Raw genomic sequence first — 25348 nt, 5'->3', positions numbered from 1 at the left:
AGAAATTGTGTTAGAAATATATGAAAAGAGCCCAGCAAAAGTGTTTGGATCATAGCAGACATACAGTAATTGCTAATTATGAATTTGCTCCTTTTTAAAACTTAAAAAGCTTTCACTTTTCTCCATTTAAATAACTTACTCACTGATATAACCTTGTTATCACCCAGAACTCTTAATTTCTTACATTTTTATCTGCACTACAATTTCTTGTTTCTCCACCATTCCCTATAAATCTATACTTTATCCACATAAAATTTTCTACTTTCTTGTACTCATAACTCTTGGTCATTATCAGACCCTACCTATCATGGTTAATGATTTTAAATATTTCAACTATTGTTCGCTAATTCTTAACTGTCCATGATGTTTATAAAAATTTACTCTGCCAATCCTCAGTCTCAGATGGATGCAACAGCCTTTTCATTCTTCTCCTGTTAGTATCATCGCAAGCCTGTTCAGAGGAGGCTGATTTGATTATGCACGCAATCATAGTAAAGGAAGCAATGTTTTCCTTTCTTTATTCAGCTTCTTAAAATGAATTTTCTCTAGACTTTCTTCCCTAAAACACACGTTAAATCTTGAAAAGGTCTTGACATAGACACCAGCAAGCTGTATAAACATTTGAACTTAGAGTACAATTTTGTACAGAGAGACAAAACCCGTATTTCTTATTCCCCCTTGTAGTCAGGGCTTACCCAGTGCAATGCACACAGACATAGAATGGAACTTCTGGAAATCTCTTGAGCTACCTACCTCCACATTTCTTGTTACAAGAAAGAAAATAAAACTGTAACCTGTTCAAATCATGCTCTAGTTGACTTATTAATCATATTTAAACACAACTTTGACCTTTCAGGTCCCATAACTTTTCCATGCAATACTGTATATACAACTTTTATACCTAAAATCAACCCCAGCTAATTAATTAAAATATATAATTTGGGTTAAAACGAAAGCTCTAAGTTTAATTCATATTCATTTCTACTTCCATTACTAGTTTGGCACTGCTCCCGGTAGGGAAACTTCAGGATCCTCTGTTTGAGGAGTGTAGTAAACTTCTATTCTACTCTCAGAGCTTCTCCTCCTGATCCCATCTTGACCAAACTTCCCAGCTCACAGGTGGTGGTGTCAGCAACGGCACCATGAGGAAGCTCGTAATGGACAGCCCTTTCATGGCTCTGACTGTGAGCTGGGATGCTCTGGGATGGGTGGACGTCCATCACTGACTTCTTCCTCTCTAGGGGTGCTGTCTGCATTGTTTGGAGGTATCCAGAACATCTAACAGCAATGCAGCACCTCTGGCTGCCATTTACAACTACGCCTCAGTTTCCGGCTAATAGTATTTATCTATCCTCTTTCTGCTGCACTGGGTTTGTCTCTGGCAGAGTACCCCACTGGACTGAGTCCCAGATCAGCTCCATCTGATAAAGCCCACCTCTGCTTTGATTTGCGTGTGAGTTACTCAGCCATCGGGCAGCCATCTCTTGTTTCATCATCCAGAAGCGTGTATCAAACTCAAATAAATAAAAGTAATCTCAATTTGGCAAAATAAGTAGTGGATTACCTAGACCCTTTACCACTCAGACTCAAAGGAAAATAAATATATAAGCAATCTGAGTAATCCTCTCAAAAACACATACTCTTTTTCTCTGTGAAAACAGAAATAGCACAATTTTCCATACTTTTTCCAAAGTAATTTTTTCCTTGATCTCTTCAACCTGGATAAATTTATACCCCCAAGACAGATTTTGGGCTAACGGTCAAGACACACACACACACACACACACACACCCATAATTTTCAGACAACTCTCAAAATTTCTATGTAGTTTAGCACCTCACTCACTCTTAGAACACGTGGACATTTTATATCTTCTGTTTTTTCTCTATGTTAGGAAGACTCTAGATTTTTTATCAGTCATTTCACTTATCCTTTATAAAACTCTGTTCACTTTTTACTTTGCTTCCCCAGATCTTCAGTATGGTCCTTAATATGCCCATAGCCTCTTCACTCTTTGCATATAAAATCAACGTCTCCTTTACCAAGAGAAAAGTGGCCATCCAGTGACTTCAACTTTTCTTTATCTGCAAGTTTAATTAACTTTATTCATATCTAATACCCCTTCTCTCTCATGTGAAAGATACCATAATCTTTCCAAAGATAATTTTCATGACTCTAAGCTTGGAATCTGCATTTTCTGGAAGTATCCTTCAATATTCAGATATTTTTTGTCTTATTGTCACATTTAATAGATTCCTTCCTTTCTGTCTATAAGCAATCTTACATGTCCTCCACTGTCAAAAAGAACAAAAGAAGTCTTTAGTAGCACTCCATAGTTCTCTTTCACTGTCTTATCAAACTTGTAGAGAATGCAAATTTCTTCCCAGTCTCTCACTTCCCAGCCACTCTTTCACGCAGCAGTCTATATTCCATTCCAATGTATTCTAATGAATCTGTTCTTGCAAAAGTAAAGCAACGATGCCTAAAACCCAAACACAATGCATTTTAAATTCTTTGAGTGTCTGAAGAATTTCACATGGATCTTCATGGATCTTTTTATCACTTCTGTGGACCTAGTTTCCTGAGGTTCTTTCTTTGTTTCTGAGTTAAACCTTCTGGAGATAAAAGCCAGGAATCTGCATTTTTAGCAAACCCTATAGGCACTAATCACAAACACGAAAGATAGAGAACTACTGGTCTAAGAGCTAAAGACATATAAAACAATGTCATTAAACAACAATAATCTCCTTCCAGAAAAAAAACAACTATTTTAATAGTCATTTGAAAACATTCATTATTTTCTTTTTTCATTATCTAATCATAAACTGAATATCAAGGTTGAATTAAGAGTTGGGGCATATTACAGTATTTAAAGCTTAACAATAGATTGGAGCAGTTTTAATTAAAGTTACCAGGACAGCCAGAGGGAGACAGGATACACCATAATTGGAAAAGTGTCACTAGAAAAATGTGTTTATTATAACCTTGATCCTATTTTCTTTAGCAAAATGTCTAGAGACCTTCATTAACTCAGCAGATCCCCTTGGCTATGCTGGTAGATGAACAATAAGACTACTTATTTGATTCACCTCCATCTTTCAGGAGACACCATTGGAGGCTAGACTGCTTTGTTGAAAAGCTTTCTCTATGAAATGTTCATTAACACTTGCAGATTTTTCAGCCTAGTGCAAGCTGAAATAAATGTTAATAACGATGTTAAATGACTGTTTCTTTTTTGCTTCTAAACATTGATTTGAGATTGCTTAAGATTAAACCAACAATGTTAGCAGAATAATTACTGTATTGAGGCAGTTTGCAAGACATAAGCATAGCAAGAAAAATAGTCAGAAAAATAGTCATTTAGGAAATACATCTTGTAAATAAAATGTCTAAAATTACCAGTGTGGACTTTGAGATAAAAAAGCTGGACTCATAAACAGACTCCTAAAATTAAATTCCACCACAACCTCCTGTTATCTATAGGAGTCTTGAACAAGAACCCTAGTCTTTTCTGAATTTCCTCATTTATAAAACAAGAATGAACAGATGTTTAAGGTGCCTATTTCATAGGAGTTCTGTAAGAATCTAATGTACATCAACCACCAGAATCATAACTTATTTTTATTAGTCATGAAAACAAAACCAAAAAATGACTTAAGTGCAAAATCCGTTTCAATATAAAAGAGGTAGTTTTATGGCAAAAACAACAAAATTTTCATTCTGATTTCTCTTTCAGCGCTTTCTAAGGTTTATTGATGGAGCAGATCAAAAGATCATAGTACAATATGAGCATGAGTAAGAAGTGAAAATAAATGCTGAAATTGAAAAAAATATTGGTAGAAGTAGTTTTGAGTCAAACATAGAAACAACTGCAAGATAAGCATGAGGCAATAAAATAAATTGTGATTTTATTTTTAATCAACAGGCTATAAAAGACAATTAAAAATGTAATGTTCAAATACATAAAATCAGTATACATGCAGGCATAATAAAATTTATCAAAGACATTATAATTAGTCCACTAAAAAAAAAAGAAAACACCTCCAGTTGTTCATTTCCTTTAAAAAAAAAAAACTAAATTATATAAACTCCTAGGGAATTTTCTTAGTAGATAGGAAAACAAACAGTTCAATTGACTTCTTTATCATAGATTTTACATCTATATTCCAGGGTATTTTATGTTGATAATTTTGATACTTAAAAATAAACATTTAAATTTTTTCAAACTCAAATAAAAGTAAAAATTTTTGAATAATGTGTATTTTATTTCATTAAACCTTTTTAAAGTATCAGTCATTTCTTTACTTGATAATTTATATTTTAGCAAGATATTTTTCTAGAACGCTTCAAGACAGGACATTGTAAGCCCATTAATTTCATGATCATATTTCTAATACATGTGTCCACAGTGTGTATATGTTAAAAGAACCATTGATACTTGCCAAATAAATATATAATATATATAAATCTCTACCTGTATCTACAACCCTATTTGACTATAGATTGAATCTCTCTGTAGTTATATTTAATCTTAAAATCCCTCCAACTCTCTTTTCCTTTGGATGCTTCCTATTCCTTATCTCTTTTTTTATCTTTTTATTAAATTTATTTGGATGACATTGGTTAATAAAATTATAAAAGTTTCAGGTGTTCAATAATACATTGTATATTATAGTGTGTGTTCACCACCCCTAGTCAAGTCCCCTTCCATCCCCCTTTTTTGAAGAGAACTAACTGATATAGGATTCACTGAAAAATTCATAACCTTCCAGAATATTCTATTAACTGAAACATAACTCTTAATCTGAATGAACGATAATTTACAGCATACTACCCAACCCTCATTTATTCCTCATTATGATTATACACTTCTTCAGGCCAAATGATATGTATGTATAATCAATAAAAATGCTGATCTTAAAGTCAGACACACCTGATTCCGAATCCTCTCACATTCTGGCTACTCAGAGTATAGTCTTTGTACCAGGAGCATCAATAGCATCTGGGAACTAATTAGATTTGCAGTATCTCTATCCAGATGACTTAATAAAAATCTGCATTTTAATAAGAGCCACAGGTAAACTATATGTACATTAAAGTTTGAGATGCATGGGCAGTGCTTATTTAATATGTTTCCTTGAGCAAGTTAAAAATATCCTCAGAATGCACTTTCCTCTTGAAAAATGAGACTAATAATGATGTCTAGAGTTTGGTATTATTGTAAGAAATAATTAGATAATGCTACTTGGTAAACACTCAATAACGTGAACTAGTATTAAATTTTATCATCTACCTCAAATTTGTATATTCATAACTTTTCCAATACATTTATTTATTAAATAACATTGGTATCCCACACAGGTAAATTTGAACAGCTCCTTTAATCCAGAAGTCTCCCTGAGTATAAGCCCACAACAAAAATAGAGGTAAAGTCATAATGTCATCTTGCATTCATTTACAGGAACATGTAGCCTCAAAATATTTTTTAAAATAATGTGTTTTTTATTTTTGTGGAATCAAAAACCTTGAATGAATGAACATAAATGTTTCTCCCTGACATAAAATCTAACTAATTCTACATTTACTTTAGGCATCATATTTTCTACATCCTGCCACTGTGCACTTCAGACAGACACTGATCCCCCACAGGACTTAAGTCATGCACCAGGTGTCTAGACCATCAAATCCAACCGATTAAGAAAAATAAAGTCTCAGTAGGCTTCCCCTTTAATCCAATTAAGGCAAGATTCATTCTATTTCATTTCATTTTTCAAGGGACTTTCATGTCCAGATTTCCTGCTCCCTACAACTGGGGGGGAAATGTAAGCTGATAAAAATAAATACAAATGGAATCATTTTCAGTTGCCATTAAGTGAATATTAATCACTTAAGTAAAGAGCATCTCATTTTTGTTAGAAAAACTTTTATTGAAAACACATACATCTATAAAGATACCTAAAAATGGTATCACATACCCCCAATTGAATCTTCTAGTCATGAAAAATTATCTTATCATAAATCACTCACTTATATATGTCTTAAAAATTAAATGTTTTAACTGTTAATTTAAGTTAAAAGTTTAAATATTAATTTTAATATTGCATATCAAATATTCCAAAGAACCCTCCTGTTACATTCCAACAAGACCCTGGATATTTTAAGAAACATGAAGATTTATGGCTGCCAAAAAATTAAAGGGAAATTTCTGTACCCAGATACATATATTGTAAGCTAAAACTCTGAACTATGAATGATAAGTGAAGAGAAAATGCTGACCTGAGACAAATACTTGCAATAGTGCTGAGATTTGTAGAATAAAATGGATGAAACTTAAGCTCTGGCATTATATCTAACAAAAGGTATATAATAATGTTATGAAAAAATTTAAAACTTTATGAATGGCATAAAAATTTGCTAAATGAAAACAGTATCATGATTATAGAAAGACAAAAATCATAATGATAACAATTCTTCGCAATTTTGTCTGAGTCCATGCAATACCAATCAAAATCCAGTAAAGATCTTCATGAATAATAATATGCTGAATCTAAAGTTTGGAAAATTTGTAAAAGTTCAAGAATACTCTGCAGTTCATGATCCTACTGAAGAAGAATATGATGAGAAACTGGCCGACCAGACATCTAGCTTGATATTTGGAGCTCACCGAGGGAAAGCAAGCTATGTAATAAATGGCCCTGGGAAAACTGGTTAGAAAAATTGCAGACTAAAATTATAGGCAAATATTGATTGCAGGTAGATTAAATAAATCTAAAAGACCTAGAACCTTTTAAAATAAAATATATAAAATAATGTTTATAACCTACGAGTAGGGAAGGATTTCTTAAACAAAGCACATATCCAAAAATATTAATAATTTTTAAAGTTGACTTCAAAATAATTTCATAAGTATTTTGATAACTTATATTATCAAAATACACTATAAAGACAATGAAAAGACAAGTCACATTTACCAACAGATAATAAATGAATAAATTGAGATATATCCTCATAAAGTAATATTTAACTGTGAATAAAAATAAAGCTAAGTACAAACATCCAGATAAATCATGCAAACATAATGCTGATGGAAGAAAGTCGCTGAGAACTATGTGCACAAAATGTGATTTTAATAAAGGTGATAAACAAGCAAACTAGCAAATACGTTCTTTAGCAAAACATTTAGGTGAGGTAGAGCTATTTTTAAACAGCAAAGAAATAAGTAATCAAATACCTAGAGTACTGGCCACATCTGGCAGGGATGCAGGGCGAGGGGACAGGAGAGTACTACAAAGGCAGCTCTAAGGTTGTTGGCAGTATTCGTGGGTTGTATGTTGCGTGATACACTTAATTATCATTATGCATCGTGACTTATATACATATTAACGGATGCATATACCAATTAAATATACTGTTCCTGTATATTAAAATCACCTAACACAGACATAAACTAATAGGCTAACTGATTATTTTAAAAATGCAATGAAACCATGGTATCTCACCTTTCTTGAACATATTAGATGAACAGTTTCCATGGTAAAGAAAGCATACTAAAGAAAACCTCCAGATGAAGCATGAAAAATAATAAGTAACAGAAAATAATAAAATGAGCAGACCCAATTTAAACTCACCACCAAGGCTTTAGATCTGTTGCTTAGAAGTTTTTCAATATCCCGGGCTGCAATTTCCACCAGCTGGCGTGCGTTATTTGGTTCCACAGTATACAATTCTTGGTATTTCTCATAAATCTGCATGAAGGCAAAAGGAAGTTATTAAGAACAATAACTGCTTATTTGGTTCATAAGTTCATATTAGGATGTATTTAAAAATCATAAACAATGGATTAGTAAAACCCACCCTTTTCTTTCTATACCTTGATCTTTTCAAAATTCAGGCATGTCAAAAATAAAGATATAAATATTAGTTTGCTGTAAGACCATCAGTTCAACAAAATAGTACATCAACAGTAAAACATTTTGTACAAAAATGGTTTTTATATGCAATTTTGTGACTTGAAATTGTATATTCAACCTCAAAACCTGGTATTAACTGCTATCAGCATGTTTTTTTAAAGGCAGGCCATTCTAGAAAACCAGAGAACTGAGGTATAGGAGGTCAAACCTGAAGGATGTGTGCAGTGCATGAAGGTACGACAGAGGGAGAAATGATAATATATTTAGAGAGACTTCCCATTGTTTTCCCTCGCTGTAACCACTGAGGCTAAAGTGCTTGCTGCTGACCCTTATTAAGTGAAAGGAAGAGAGAGAATGAATGAATGAATATGAAGCCCCGGCTAAGGTTCATCCAGGTGACACAGGGAGCTTCTTTCACAGAGAAGCAGTTGAACATCATGGAGGTCTACATTAAAGCTTAGTTAAAACTGTAACTGTGTAAATATTTTTATTATCAAACTGAATGTTTTGTTTTGTTTTTAAATCACTGGATCAAACTATACTGAAAGTAAGCTAGGCAGCCAAAGAAAAACTCAACTGCATTTATGGCTCACATCAGTGTCAATGGAAGGATTTCCCTAGCGTGGCATCAGATGCACCTGGTTTGCAGAGCCTGTACACTCCTGGAAGGAAAGGAAGAAATTAAAGGAAGGGGGAGGGGGAGAACCAGCAACCACGTCCATGGCTGGAGGGCTGAGGCGAGAAGGAAATCCCTTATGCATCCAACAGATGGGTTGCACATGCATGACTAAACCATCTTTGAAAGCCAGGGCCTGGCAGTTTTTTACCATTTTATAAAAAGAGAATCCAGGCACATGCAGGAACCAGTTCAACCCTGTTTTTCTGGCACAACTCCAGCATTCTGTTACTACCAACAAGTTCTACAGCCTGGTCCCAGCTGAGCATGGATGCTACTGGTGAACACTGTTACAAATAGACACAGATACATATGCTACCATTTATTTCTAACAGAGTATGTTAGTTTTACATAAAGTTAATTTTTATAAGTGATAAAAATAGTTTTAAAAGATTTAAATCAAACTTTTACTACTAAAATTGTTTGATATATTCAGAACATGAGGTTTTTCACACACTCATCTGAATTTTGATCTTGTAGGTTTTCATTCCAACTATTCAAGCCACAGTAACTTAGTCATATACGATCCCCATATTTAGTTTCATCTGGGATTCCTGCACAGTACTGGATTGCTTGTGCTTTCCTCTGCAGGGCAGATTATTGAGCTCTACTCTAAAGACCCAGGTTATCTATGATGAAATCCATCCAACTTGAGGCTCCCTCTTTCATGTCAGCCTAAGATGACATCCGGAAGCATGACCTCCTCAATAGATTAATTGATTAGGGTACAAAAAGATAAACCTCAACATCACTTTAATTGATCCAGGATATTTCGTTCTTTGCAGTAAAACCAATACAGCTAATTGGTATGAAGGCAGCTGTGCTTTGAAGCATTAATATCTTTTTTTTTTTCTGTATGAAGTCTAACCTCCTTCCTGTGGTATAGGGACTACAATATAAGTCAGAGTTGAAGATTAGCTCAGGATGCATAGTCTGTACTTTGCATTATGTACTGTAAGTAATGTCATTTATTAAATCACTGCCTACATATGCCAGAAACATTATAGCTACTTTAAAGAATGAATAGAATGTAAATCAGAAGAAAAAAAACTTAGTTCACATTTTCCCTCAAATTTATATAAATTTTTCTCTCAAATTCTGTTTCTAGGGACATTTTTAAATACTTAGAAGGTTAAAAAAAAAGATCTACCTTGCAAATAGACTTTAAATAAGTGAAGTTAAGAAAGCTTAAGTCTCCATCTCCAATGTAAACATCCTGCTGTGCTTTTTATGTATAAAACATCTGAAATGTTTTCCTGGTAATAAAAATGAATGTAAAGCATATAGCTGCCCCACCAATAGAACTAACTCTTGCTTCTGGTTTTAAAGAATACAATATTCTTTGTTTCATGAAGTTTCAGAAGGCTCTCAAAAAAGTCTACTGGTATATGTTTTATAAACACTTCTAAAAGTAGAAAGTTTCACATGGGTTTTTAAATTATTTTCATAGTGAACGCAAATTTATACTGCTTTCTGCCACTAAAATAAACCACATTTCTACAACATTCCACATGTTAACATATTACTATTTTAAAGAATCTTAAGTATCTTTCCTTTTCCTCTTTCTAGTACTTTTTTTTCCTTTAAAAAAAAAAATACCTGCTTTATCATTTTATCCAATGTCCTTCCTGAAAGAATAAAACCATGGTAGCAATAATAGGAGTTTTTGGTACCAAACAGAATTTCATTCAAATCACATGTCAACATCTCACATGCTAAGTGACACTGGCTGCCACTTCTGCTGGAAAGAAGGCAGCACAGAAAGAGACTCCAAGATAGGATGTTTTTCCCTTCTGACTGATACGCGAATATTCTTTAAATTTACTGTAGTTCAAAGCCTCTCCCTGCCATCCTTGACACAAGTTTTGACAAAAGAGTACTTGTCACCCATATATTCGTTCTTTCTTACAATCTTAATTAATTAACTGGGTTTAATGTACTTTCACTATTACACTTACAAAGATCTGTGATGACGACAACAGAGAATATGGTTCCCCTACCTTTTTCAGTGGAAGCTTCTTCCTAAGTCTCTTTGCTCTAATTAAATTAATAGTTTCAAGATAATCTTCAGAATAATACATTTACGATAACCTCAAATGTAGTATCTATGCTTGGCTTTGCCTGGAAATTTCCAAGCCCAGCGCAAGTGGCAGCTATCTCAGATTGCTTTAGAGCTCATGCAGGGTGGCCCCAGGGAGAACATTGGTGGGGGCTGACCTTGATCTACACCAGCCAGGAAACCCCAGAGCCTGCGCACCCACTGGACAGCTACAGGCCACGTTGGAGCACCACCACGCTGCGCCTGCACAGCTGATCCTTCACAGCGGTCAGAGATTAGTGGTCAGTGGTCACAGCCATTCCTTGCATCTGATTGGCCTGGGTAAATTCCTCCCATTGACCTGCAAACAGCAATCAAGGCTCAACTAAAAGAAGAGGGTGTACTCGGCCGACACAAGAGCACACCTTGATTACCTAGCTTGGGTGATAGGGAAGGCTCTACCACTGGACCCCACAGGACACCTACAACATTAGGCCATAATACCAAGATGGGAAGTAATAGCAGCTCTTCCTACTACACAGGAACAAACACAGGGAGGCTGCCAAAGTGAGCAGACAAAGAAACATGGCCTAAATGAAAGAAGGATCAAAACCCCAGAAAAAAGAATAAAACAAAATAGAGATAAGCAATCTATCAGATGCAGAGCTCAAAACACTGGTTATATCTATGCTCAAGGAACTTAGTGAGGACTACAACAGCATAAAAATGATTCAGCCACAAATGAAGGATACACTAATTGAAATAAAGAACAATTTACAGGGAAACCACAATAGAGTGGATGAAGCTGAGAATCACATCAATGATTTGAAACAAAAGGAGGCAAAAAACAACCAATCAGACAACAAGAAAAAAAAGAATCCAAAAAAATGAGGATAGAATAAGTAGTCTTTGGGACAACTTCAAGCGCTCCAACATTTTCTTCACAGAGGGGTCAGAAAGAGGAGAGAAAGAGCAAGAAATTGGAAATCTATTTGAAAAAAATAATGAAAGTAAACTTTCCTAATTTAATAAGGAAGTAGATATGTAAGTCCAGAAAGCCCAGAAAGTCCCAAACAAGACGGATGATGCAAAGAGACCCACTCCAAGACACATCATGATTAAAATGCCAAGGTTAAAGAAAAAGAGAGAATCTTAAAAGCAGCAAGAGAAAAGCAGTTAGTTACCTACAGGGGAGTTCCCATAAGACTGTCAGCTGATTTCTCAAAAGAAATTTTACAAGCTAGGAGGGATTGGCAAGAAATTTTCAAAATCACAAAAAGCAGGGAACTACAACCAAAATTGCTCTACCCAGCATAGCTATCATTTAGAATCAAAGGACAGCTAAAAGCTTCCTAGACAAGAAAAAACTAAAGGAGTTCATCATCACCAAAACATTATTATATGAAATGCTAAAGGGACTTATTTAAGAAAAAGAAGACCAAAACTATGAACAATAAAATGGCAATAAATACTTATCTATCAACAACTAAATCTAAAAAACAAACTAAGAAAACATGAAGAACAGAGACAGAATCATAGACACGGAGAGCATTTTGATGGTTGCCAGATGGGAGGGTGGTGTAGGGTAATGGATTAAAAGGTGATGGGATCAAGAAGTACAAATATGTAGTTACAGAATATCCACGGGGATGTAAAGTACAGTATAGGAAATGGAGTAAAGAACTTATATGCACAGCCCCTGGACATGAACAATGGTGTGGGGATTGCCTGAAGGACAGAGGGGTGCTGGGTGGAGGAGGGCAAAGGGGAAAAAATTGGGGACAACTGTAATAGCATAATCAATAAAACATAATTTAAAAATGTACTATCTAAAAGGTGATACCACTCATTAAAATAATTAATAAATATAACTAAAAATGTTTCAGAAATCATTGTACTCGGTATTATGCCATAATACAGTTACCCCAGAGATGCACACTGAAAGCTAGATATACTTCCAAGTTTTCAATGACATAGCAGATTATATTAGCAATCATTGTCAGGCAGCTTCTCTATACCAGTCACTTTAAGAAACCTTAAAAAAATACAATTAGTCACCGTCCTAGTGTGAACACTGGGATTCAGGCTTTAGAATATCAGAGTGGAGGGAGTTTTAGTCCCATCTCACAATACTAAAGAACCAAACCGCTGTCCAGACCCACAGAAGGTGAAATGGGAGGAGGCATAGTTAGGCAAAGTGAGTCTGAGTGGAATCTCCCTTGGCATCAGCAGGATGTAAGGAAATGGGGTGAACAAGAAAAGTAGCTGAGAATTACGGGTCAGTATGTCTGCTAGGAGGCTGCCCTTAGTGTACAACCAGGGGACCCAGATGCAGAGACTGAGAGACTGACAATGGGAAGCAGAGGTCCAGCTGGAGGATGGTGAGAACCACCCAGAGTTGAGCTGCGCTTAGCAGAATGAGGAGAATGACTAAGTTCTTATAGCAATCACACTCAATATTTATGCCAAGTGAACAGAAGAGAGCAAATACACTAGACATTCTGCCATACAAGTTTCCCCATGCATCCAGATGCCAAGGAGCAAATTCAAGAACATTAGAGAATACTGAAAGGGACTCGGGAATTGAAATTTATTAAATCTATAATTGACCACAAAATCTTTTAAACTTAGAAAAGATAAGCTTGACATGGCAAGACTAATATTTTTCCTTTCCCAAGAGAAAGAATAGTAGCTCATGAGTAAGTTATTTTCCCTAAAGAGAAATACAGTCAAATTTCTGCATATTAAAACTTAAACATGTAGCCCTGGCTGGTGTGGCTCACTGGATTGAGTGCTGGCCTGTGAACCAAAGGGCCTGTGGTTTGATTCCCAGTCAGGGCACATGCCTTGGGTTGCAGGCCAGGTCCCCAGTAGGGGGCACGCGAGAGGCAACCACACACTAATGTTTCTCTCCCTCTCTTTCGCCTTCCTTTCTCGTCTCTCTAAAAATAAATAAATAAAATCTTTAAAAAGAGAAAAAAATAATTTTAAAAAACTTAAATATATACATTTTGACCACTCCTTCCTTCATTACTTATACAATTACTTCCCTCCCATTGAAATTGTCCTTCACAAGCAATCAAGACTCTGCAATGCCCACAGGCATCTTCATGAGGAAAGATTCTTCTTTGATAGTTGCTGATGAAAGAAGACCCCTAGGAATTTCCTTATAAATGGGCAGCATTATTTTAATGTATGACCTTGACCTTGGCCCTTGCTTAATTCTATTAGAATATATCAGACCTGTGAACAGCTAACTTCTTAATGAGTCACCTGTAAAGAGCCAAGTACAAAAGATCTGTATAAACAATAGCACACTGAGCCAATCAGATTCTCTGACCACACAATGACAGCTGGATATATCAAGGGCAAGAGTAGAAGCACAAGTGGAAAGACTAATGGGAAGAAAATAGTCTTCAGACACTGAGTGACAGAAGTGATGGCTTCGGTAGGCAAAATAACGGCCTCTCAAAGATACTCACATCTTAGAACCCAGAATCTGTGAATATGTTGCCGCATGGCAAAGGGAAATTAAATTTGCAGATGCAATGAAGATTTGCTAATCAGGAGATTATCCTGTATTGTCCTGGTGAGTCCAATGTAATTGCAAGGGTCCTTAAAAATGGACAAGGAAGATGTGACTATGCAAGACAAAACCAGAGAGATGATAGTGTGAGAAGAATTATTCAAGAACACGGCAATTTTCGCCTGTTTTATCCACTGGTTCAGCCCAGCACACAATACAGTGCATGCACGTAGCAGGCACTCAATAATATTGATGGCATCAATTAGCAAATGGCCACTGAGACGGGTTACTGCACCAGGCTTTACTAGGAATGGGAAAGCTGACTTATAACAAGTGCTTCCTGGTATTTTAAAATCAATACTTATTTTAAACCTGAAAACAACAAGGCTATGTAAGGTGCCATGTAGTTACATAATGGAATATAAATACAACATGTAAATGATAATTAGATTAAACACAGAAAACAGGGTAATGATCAATACAAAAAAAGGGGAGTAACACTAATAGGAATATTAGTGTTCCAATGAAGAAGTACAGAGAATTATGCCATCAGAATTTAGAGGGAAGTAAATCACGTAGGTTATGATAGTCAAAAAGATGGAATTACAGCCATACTCTGGAGTAAATGAAAAAAAAATAAATAAATGAAAGGGGAAAAAGCAGAATATGTGTAAAACAAGAAATTATTGGAAAAAACTGAAAAGCTAACTGGTACACTATTATGAAGATCTATAAAAATCACAGTGCTGGTTTTTACCTTACTATGTAGTCAACTCCAAACTGTTTCAGCCTAAAAATAGTTAGCTCAGAACTTCTACTGCCTATTTCAGAAATCAGTACATAAGAAGAATTCAAATATAACATAGGCTTGTTTATTTTGAGCACTTTCCAAATACACACACAATTGTATACATAATACACATATATACACACATACACTTGGTCATATTCTCAATTTATAGGGCATACTTTCCAGTAACTCCATCAAACTGGCATTCTGTTAACAGGAATTTGATGATGTCTCTTTTGAGCAATATATTAAAGAAGTAAGAAGGAACAGAACAAGTGAAAACTTGTTCACTTTTCCCCATCTTACACGTATGGTGACTGTATTTCACCAGAAAAGTAAGTGACATTCTACAGGTCATCTTGGAATAGAGAAAATAAACTATAACAATGAGTAAGGTGAGCATGAAAAAGATTCGTAGTAAGAATACAGTTTTAATTTTGGACACATTTCACACATAAGATAAATTATAAGTGTATCTTTAAGAATACTTAGAATGAAAACAAGAAAAACATTAAGATATATATTAGAAGCTATCTATTTGTTTAGTGTTTTTTTTATTCTATAGGTAAATTAATAACCTAGCCTATTTCCTTCTACATATCTGGAACTATATATGCATTGTGTATTTATTTTAACCAGAAAATTCATGTGCAATTAAAAGTAGAAGAGATCATACTTGATTCTACTACAAGTAAATTAAAAAATAATTAACCATAGGCTGAGTGAGATGCTTGTTTTAAGTCCCTAACCCCAAATGACCTAAATTCACTTCACTGCCAACAAAAGAAATTTTAAGTGCAGCAGTTTAATGTGCCTTTAGCCATCTTAGTAGCAAGTGGCTTTTCTAAAGAAAAAATGCTACCTACCAATACTGATGTGTAATTTTACAAATTTATATTAATTTAAGCAATTTCATACATGTATTCTTGCCTCAAATCGTTATACTTCTTAAGTTTTTCAACCTCAGTGATACTGACATTTTGACCAGATTCCCTTTGGTCAATCAATGACCTGAGAATCAATGTGTGATTGCCTCTCACGTGCCCCTACTGTGGACCTGGCCTGCAACCCAGGCATGTGCCCTGATTGGGAATTCTTTGTTGTAGGGCGATGTCCTGTGCACTGTAGGAGGTACAACAGCATATTTGGCCTCTACACACTAAATGCCACTAGCACTCATCTGCGCCACCCGTAGTTGTGACAAAGTTTCCAAGCATTGACTAATGTCTCTTGGGGTATAAAATTGCCCCTGGCTGAGAACCACTGCTTTCTATACAGATACATTAAAGATGCCTTCAGGGGAAAAAAGCATAGAAATTGTATGTTGCATATTGAGAGTGTGCAGTAACAAATAATGGTGTTTTATACCATTCATCTTCAGTGTAAAGAAGCTAACACTTGGCTCTACCACTTCCATGAGTTTTTAGTCTCCGTGTCCTTTGTGAAGCTCATAGACAAGAAGAGAGCGCAGCCACTATCACTCTCGCTGTAATTAGTATTACCAAGCTAATAGATTGCTACTTGGAGAAACACTAAATAATAATTTACCCTCAAATACCAGCATAACTTAAGACAGTGTTATCAACTGAAAATGGAACAGATTGGTAAAGTAAAAAAGAAAACACTTTAATAGTCTTTCACTATTAATGCTTGTGAACCAACAGTATTTCACTTAAAAACTTGTTAATAATATATTCAAAGACATCATAAAATCAGAAACACCATTAGAGTTAATTTTATTTGTTGTCTTTGAAAATGAATACAATTAACTACTCTAAAAAACAACACAAAATATACAGCTTCTTTAAAATTTCTAGTGAGTGAGCAAAGGGTGTCCATACTTACTCTATTGATAGTACATTCTGCAGTCAAAATAGAGTCCTCTCTATTTAGGGGGGAAAAGAGTATTTTCCATAAAATAATGATAATCTCAATTGCCCTATATTATTATAGTAACTATTTACAACACTTGATCATTGAAAGAAGGCAACTCTGAATGAAAACAAAATGTGAAATAAATAAGATATATTTGAAAAGTAATTGCATTACTTTCATAAAGTACTTATATGAGTTTACTTTTAAAAATAATTATATTACTTTTAAAGTAATATAAATATAAAGCTACATTTTAAAGAGAAATAAGCATTAAATTTTTCATAGCATCTATTATTGCTATCACATTACATCATATATTCTATTATGCCTTATAACATTTCTGTGAAGAAGGGAGAATGTTACTATCTGTCTCACTTGACAAGCAAGTAAAGGGAAACCCAGTATCATCCAGCTACTTCGCAGCATTACCGAAAGGAGGAAAAAAGATTCCCACTCTTACTGCTGCCTGTGTGTCTTGTTAATTCCCTAGTCAGAATCACGAATGATTAATTATGTTCTGCTTTAGCGTATCTTTTTTTGCAAATAAATTAATATATTAAACTCCCTACGACCTAGAAAATGAACATTTCTATTTACATAAGTTGACGTGACCACAGTGTCAAAGAAAAAGCATTGGTCTGTGCACCCCAGGAGTAACTAATGAAATTCTTCACTCAAAGCCCTTGTGTAAATACTAACTTAATTAAGAAAACTGAATGCTCAATATTTAGACATGTTTCATATCTACACTTTTGAGAGAGTATTGAAATATGAAGGTATCAGTTTTAATAATAACTTTAACTTATAAATCACAATGGTGAATCAAAGCAACTAGTGCTTTCATGATGCCATTGCAGACTGATTTTACTTTCAAAAATTAACTTCCAGGTTAAAAGAAAAGTTACTCAGCAAACTTTTAAAAATGTTTGCATGTCTGGAAATCCAGACAGAATTTCCATTAAGAAGAAAGCCTTATAATAACCAGGAGACATGCCTCATTTCAATTGTCTTAGCTATCTAGAGCTATACAATAATCTCTTATCAAAAAGTTTGGATTCCCCTAACACCCTTCACTTCAGGAGATAACTGGAGAGAAGGGAACTGAAGAGAAGAGAAGTATGGAGCAACATCGCATAGTGTGAGATGCAGATGAAGATTTCAAGATGAATATGTGTACTATGAGCACTCCAGGAACATCCACCATTCCCTACAAGATGAGCCTGCGAGGCTAAGAAAGTATCCAGGAAAGCTGCAGGAAAGACCAATATTATACCCAGAAGAGGAAAGGAGCAGGGAAGAAAATGTGTAAGAGGCCTGGGATAAGTGTGATGTCCAAAGGCTGCAAATGTCTACGCCTCCTGCCATGGAGATTAGAAGATACACAGCAAGTCAGCTCTAAACACCCCTGGGCTCCAGGGCTAGGACTAGGGTGAGGCAAGTGAGGCACCTAGAGTGCAAAATTTCAGGAGCTACTCACTCTGACCCTAAGAGCGTGTGGCCTCCTAAAATGGCATGGCCTCAGAACATCATTTGCCTCACCTCAGTCCAGATTCTGCTGGCCCCTTGTCCTCATCTGTCCCCTGCTGAGAGAGAGACAGAGAGACAGATCTATTTGAAATGAGGGGGCACTCTGTAACTCATTCAAAATATAGCCTTCCCACCTGCTTCCAGTACCAAATATGTTCTGATTAGAAATACAAGAGTTGCTGAAGACTTAAGTGTAAATGACGCCACCCATCACTTCTTTTGTAATAAAGAGGAGATTATGAGAAAATTTTGGATTTCTAAAGAGAAAGAGAAAGGTGTAAAGAAAAAAGTGAACAAAGGAGGCAACTAAACTCCCTGATGATGATAATTTGCTTAAATTATCATGGCTTCTTGTCCTCACAGCTAGGTCAATCAAGTGTAGCAACTGAGGATTTCTGACACATTTGTGGAGTTTTGTTTTCTTTTAATATAATTTTTTGTAGACTCAGAAACCCAAATAGTAGCTTCTACTCAACAATTTATTTTTAGAAAACTTTTTCATGAAGCAAATTCTTATTACTATAGAACTGATTGATTTAGATAATCTGATAATTTGTATATTGAACAAAATTAGGTATTATCTTCATCAAGAAATATTTATCAACAAATTAAATTAAAAGATAGTATGTTTTTAAAATGCAAAAAAATAAAAAATAAAAAAATAAAAAGATAGTTGTTAGCCAACATTTCAAGAACTTAAAACTTGTTTCTAAGAAAATTAAGACCACTTTAATTTTTTTAAAATATTATCTATTCATTAATAGATATATGAAGATTAGCCTGCACATTCTCCAGCATAGTAACTAAAAGAATGTGTGTCTTCAAAAGTAATCAAATTTTTTAAAAATATTCTATTAAATGCTTGTATGTTTCAACATCTGGGCATCTTTTTCTATTTTTCTTAATTTATAAAGATTAAAATATATAAATACTGCATCCATTTTGTGTTCATTTATCTTTAATACATTATTAGACACAGCTTTTATAAGGACAGTACTCAAATAATGCATATCATTGGGAGACAGCTATTTGTCCCTCACTATTGGTTTTGCCTCTTCCACTATGATAGAGTTGGTATATGGCCACTCAGCTAAAGACTCTGTAAGTTCTAACCACTGGAATGTGAGCAAAGTGTCTTATCCTTATTTTTTAAATCCTCATCTGAGAATATGTTTATTGATTTTATTTTATTTTTTAAATTGTTTATTTATTTGTAGAGATAATGGAAGGGAGGGAGAAAGAGAGAAAAATATCAAGGTGACATGTTCATGAGTGAATAACTGGCAGCAGAATTTTGACTTCTTCAAATTTATATTTTTTTATTAAAAGAGCAGTAGCATATTACGCTAAGTGAAATAAGCTTGTCAGAGAGAGACAAATACCTTATGATTTCACTCATATGTAAAATCTAATGAACAAACTAAACTAACAGACAAAATAGAGATGGACATAAATAGAAAGCAAGATGACAGCTAAGGCAGGGCAGGGGAAGGTTAGGAGGCGGAGGGGTTGAGCAAAAAGGAAAAAAGACTCATGGACATGGACAGCAGTGTGGTGATTGCAGGGGGAAGAGGGTATAAGAGGACTAAATGGTAATAGAAAAAAATACAATCAAAAAATTTAAAATAAATAAATAAAAGAGCAGTAGCATAGCTGTGTAAACCATGTACCTAATCAGGGATCTGCTTACCTTCTCAAAATACAAATAGCAATATAAAAAGGTAATATATTAATTTATATTCTAAAGCACAACAGGATTTTGCTAAATTTTGGAATTACATTCAATTTAGTAATGGTATAGCTTAGAACAAAAATTTAATCTTGCAATTGCTTCATACATATTAAAGACGATGATGTTCACTTCACAAGGTTGTCCTGAGAATTAAAAAGATAATGCACATAAAGCATTTAGTAGAGTTCTTGAAGTAATGAAAAACAAATTAAGTCCTTCAGTTGTATTTAAAAGGTCCTAAAATATAAAATTCACTAAGCAAAATGATAATACATTATTGTCTATTTCCCCCAATTTTATTTTTTACTTCCCTCAATTATTTCACCTACTTTGTGGCTGAATGTACACAATTAGTGGACATGTTGTCTTCCAATAAATTATTAGATAATGGATAACTCATTAAGACATATCTTATGAGACTACATCAAACTAAAAAGTTTTTGCACAGCACAGAGAAACATCAACAAAATAAAAAGACAACCCACAGAATGGGAGAACCTATTCACCAATACACTTGAAATGGTGTTAATATCGAAAATTTATAAAGAAATCACAAAACTCAACACCCAAAAAAAACAAACAGCCCAATTAAAACTGAATAGACTCATCTCCAAAGAGAACATACAGATGGCTAATACACATGAAAAGATACCCGAGGTCACTACTCATCAGATAAGTGAAAATTAAAACAATAATGAGATACTATCTCACATCTGTCAGAATAGCTATCATCAATTCAGGGATGGAGGTATCAACAAAAAGTGCTGATGAGGATGTGGAGAAAGGGGAATCCTTTTTCACTGTTGGTGGGAATGCAAACTGGTACAGCCACTGTGGAAAGCACTATGGAAATATCTCAAAACAATAAAAATGGATCTACCTTTTGACCCAGTGATCTCACTTCTGGGAATATATTCGAAGGAACCCAAAACACTAATTTGAAAGAGCACAAGCACTCTTGTGTTTACTGCAGCATTATTTACAATCACCAAGATATGGAAGCAGCCCAAGTGTCCATCAGTAGATGAGTGGATAAAACAACTATGGGACATTTACACAATGGAATACTACTCAGCCATAAAAAAGAAGGAAATTTTACCCTTTGCAACAGTATGGATGGACCTGGAGAACATTATGCTAAGTGAAATAAGCCTGTCAGAGAAAGACAAATACTATATGATTTCACTCATATGTGGAATCTCATGAACAAACTGAACTAACAAGGAAAACAAACAGACTTATAGAGAGCGGGATGACAGCTAAGGTCGGGGGGAGTTCGGGGATGGAGGTATTGCGTAAAAAGGAAAAGGGGCTCATGGACAACACTGTGGTGATTGCAGGGGGAGAGGCATATAAGAAGACTAAATGGTAATGGAAAAAAATACAGTAAAAATTAAAAAGAAAAACAAACAAAAAACTCGAATACATCAGGTAATAGCACTACTTAAGCCTATCCATTCTGGATCTTTAACAGAAGTTGGGCAGATAACTTTACAAATTTTTCATTTGCAAAGTTAAAGTATTGAATTAATATAATAATATCTATCAACATTCCTTGAGCTGACATCTTATAGTGCCATCAAGTAATTTTTACTAAATTGCAAAGATGTCTTATTTCAACTATGTTGCTTCGTTACAGCTGCTTACGAGTATTCAAGTAAAATGCTAGTTCTATCCTGCAATGCCAGTAAAACAAATACAATAAATAAATTTTGGAAGAATCATAATTTCCACAATATTGAATTTCGAACCAGGAAATTCAATATAATACCTGTTACCATAAGTTCAATATAATAATGTTACCATACCCTTTAACTTAACCTGTTAAGTTCTTCCATTTATTCAACTTTTGGGCCTCACCATGTATCCAGGCCTTGAAAGCTCATCTCCAAACTTACTCTCAGCTCTGGCACCCCTCAGCTAGTGTCTGCTTTAAATTTCCATAGCCTAAAAGAAATGTACCACTTTGGCCCCCAACACGAACCTTCTCTCTAGGCAGAAGCAGAGAGGCATATGGATCATCTGGGTAAAATGACACTCTTCATGTGCCCTAATGCTTAAATTATTTTTCCAGTAATGAATTCGGTTCTCTCTCTCAACCATCCTTTGTTATATGTGTATATAATTCTTTCATTGTACCGTTATCTGTCACTGTAATTAGCTACATGGCTCAGACACAGAAAAACTGTGGGGATTTTCTTTCATCCTCTCCATTCTATTTTTTTACCCATATTCAGACAAAGCCATTTATTCATTTAACAATTTTACACTCTTCTTAGTAATCTATACTTCATAAAGCATAGTGGAAATCAGGTAAGCCTTTTCTTTCTCTAAGCATTCGCTGTGAAGAACAGATTCAGGGAGAGAGAGTTCACATATTTACACCAAAAGTAAAAATGAGGTCAGCCAAGGAAGTGGTTTCTGAGGCTGAAGAAACACTGGAGGAGTGAAGGAGCATTCCCAGAGCAGTTTATTTTTACTCTCAATCTGTCAATAAAGAGAGTCATACAGCTTCTAACGAGAACTTGTCAATTCTCGTTTCTTTTTTTCTCATCTCACAAACTCTATCACCTTCATAGAGGCTCACTTTTTATCCTACACACTTTCATATTCTTACTTATTTCACCACAATAAATCATTGCAGGTCGCAAGCACCAGCTTACAGGGCTTTCAGGCACCTTTGCACCCGTATAGTAGAGATGATTGATTAGAAGAGTGTCAGTTCTCTGGGGAGAGGAACTCTGTCTCTGTCACTCTTTGGTAGCCTGCATAGTGACTGGGACATATTATGTGTTGACTAGAACTAAATTTGGTCATTGTTATTCACAAGAAATGCCTTCGTTTCCAAATATATTCATCTTGCAGATATTTAAGTTTGTTCAACATAGTTTTAGATTGAAACCTACAATTGTTTCAGAAACAGTTTCTGGAATATTTTTTCAAGTATTTGATTAATACATTAGGTTCTCTTATGAATTACTATTAATACATAAGGTAACCATACATACCAGTTTCCCTCAGAGAGGAATATTCACACATAAATATCCATATAATATAATAATCATATACCATACATGAACCTGCTTTTATACATTTCACCACACATTTTAGAAAATACAAGGCCTCACTGCATCACTAAGAACACAAGACAAAAAGTACTTTCAAATTGTTACAATACATTACTTACAGAGATTCATGACATTTGTTATTAAATATTACAAAACCTATAATGGAAATGTTCTTCCCTAAGTAAAATAACCTACTTAAGATTATATATAAATACTTATATAATGTTTTTCATTGTCATTGCATATAATCATAAGAAAAACCAGTTTACAGTGACTCTTCTTCTTACACCAAAATCTTCATTACCCATCTCAATGACTCACTCTGGTCTTCAGACATGGTTGTAAACAATTCTTTCTAAAAATAAAATCTACCCTCTAAGAGTGAAGAAGCATTCTTACTGAGGGTATTCAAAAGAATTCATCGCAGTACTTAAAGTCACCACCATGTGAGAGATTATAAAATATAGTCTGAAGAACAGAAATGCGACATCCCATTTTGAACTCTAGGGGAGTCTAAGTATCACACGGACTCATGTAAGTGAGGGCTGTAGGTAAACTGTAAAGCGTGTGTGGCAAGAAAGATTTGTAAATTGTTAGGAATGATGTTTCCTCTTCACAATAACAAGCAGTAGTTCCAGGGGTCTCTCTCAGAATTTTACTACCAGATTCACACAAAAAACCATATCTAATTTACAATATGGAAATACAGCTTCCTAGGAGTTAGAACTGCATTCAAATTAAAGATTAAGCTTATCTGGGTGCTACTCACATCAACAAGCTGATTGACTCCACTTGCTGTTTTCGCCAGCGTGACAAGGTCTTCCTGCATCTTATCCACCCACGATTTGATACTGCAGAAATTAGAGAAGAGAATGTTCTGTCATATCTCTAGCAAATTAAGGCCACAGACAGACATTTTATATTAGTGCTGCAGATAACTAATTAAAGTGCCTTTGAATCTTTCTTCTTCCTCCTAGCTCACATAATGTCCACCCTCCCAATCCTACCTACAAATTGTAAAGCCAATGAAACTTTAGTGTAAAACCTCTTAAAATGCTAGAATACCCCCAGATCAAAGAGAGAGAAATGACATGAAGCCTTGTCTAATATGAGAGCAAAATTTGATTAAATTTCATGAGAATTCCATTTAAATTTAGTAAATAGAATATTCTAAAATAAATTTTATTCTTTAGCTTACAGGTCTTCTGAACATTTTTTAAATGCAAGAAATGAGAAATATTTTAAATGTCTCCTAATTTTATTACCCAGGGATAATCATTCTTAACATTTAATGTATTCCCATTTTGTCTTTTAAAATTATTTCACATGGTTAAAAGCATGTTATATATAATTTATGTATCTTTTCTTTTCATGAGCTCATATGATAAATACTCCCATGCCATTACAAGTATCTTATAAACATTTTATTTTAATGGCCACTTAATATTCCATTATCTCTAGATCTCATAATATACTTGACCATCCTTCTGTTTTACAAAAGATATCTGGGATATCATCAGCTTTTAGCCACTATGAATTATACTGCAACAAATATCTTAGTACATAAAGCTTAAAAGTATTTCATTTTCTTAGCTAGACTCTTAAATTTGGAATTACAGAATCAAAGTTTAAGTTTTAAAGGAATATATTTAAATATTAAAATTATGATTGAAGGATTAACGCAATGGAAATCTTAAAATACAAGCAATGGATGTTGGGACATTTTAGAAAAACCTAAGTCAATGGCCTGCCTTACTTTTTCCTGGTATTAGAGACATTATCAAATACCAACAACTTTCCCCATTTAAATCACTACAATTTAATTTGTAATCCCTTCATACAGTTCATTTACTCATTTTCATGTTGCAAAAATACCTAAATTGTATACACTTTTCTTTTGTTATTGTTGTTCCATCTCAGCTGCCCTCCCCAGCGCCCCGCTCACCGCTCCCACAGACAACCCCCGCCCCGCCGTCCATGCGTAGATCCTTTTCTGCTCATGCAAATAGAATGCTGGTAAGAATGATAAATTATTTATATTAGAATTTGAAATTCTCTATACATCTATATGATATGCACATCTATCTGTTGCTTACTTATCCTACTTCTTTAAATTTTATTAATAGTGTTTTATTAAGTGCTGTTTTATTAAAGAAAGTAAACTTTGTGTTTCATAAGTGTTTGAATCATGGATAGTTAACGTACT

At 34.5% G+C, this 25348-nt stretch overlaps 1 protein-coding gene across 3 annotated transcripts in view; it reads right to left on the bottom strand.

The window, feature by feature from the left end:
- Positions 1-25348, bottom strand: part of CACNA2D1 (calcium voltage-gated channel auxiliary subunit alpha2delta 1) — a 551478-nt gene that overhangs the window by 446673 nt on the left and 79457 nt on the right. For all 3 annotated transcript variants that reach the window (XR_008528338.1, XR_008528337.1, XM_054564312.1), the window contains exons 2-3: positions 23912-23993; positions 7629-7745 (exon numbers count right to left, since the gene is read on the bottom strand). Coding sequence is in view for 1 of the 3 variants with exons in the window: in XM_054564312.1 (XP_054420287.1) it covers positions 7629-7745; positions 23912-23993 (199 nt within the window). In the remaining 2 variants the exon portion in view is untranslated. The remainder of the gene's footprint in view (positions 1-7628; positions 7746-23911; positions 23994-25348) is intronic.

This window comes from Pteronotus mesoamericanus, unplaced genomic scaffold (assembly GCF_021234165.1).
Source record: "Pteronotus mesoamericanus isolate MK-2021 breed Mesoamerican mustached bat unplaced genomic scaffold, CSHL_Meso_final scaffold_85, whole genome shotgun sequence".
NCBI classification, from domain to species: Eukaryota; Metazoa; Chordata; class Mammalia; order Chiroptera; family Mormoopidae; genus Pteronotus; species Pteronotus mesoamericanus.
This window is presented reverse-complemented; position numbering and strand designations above follow the sequence as displayed.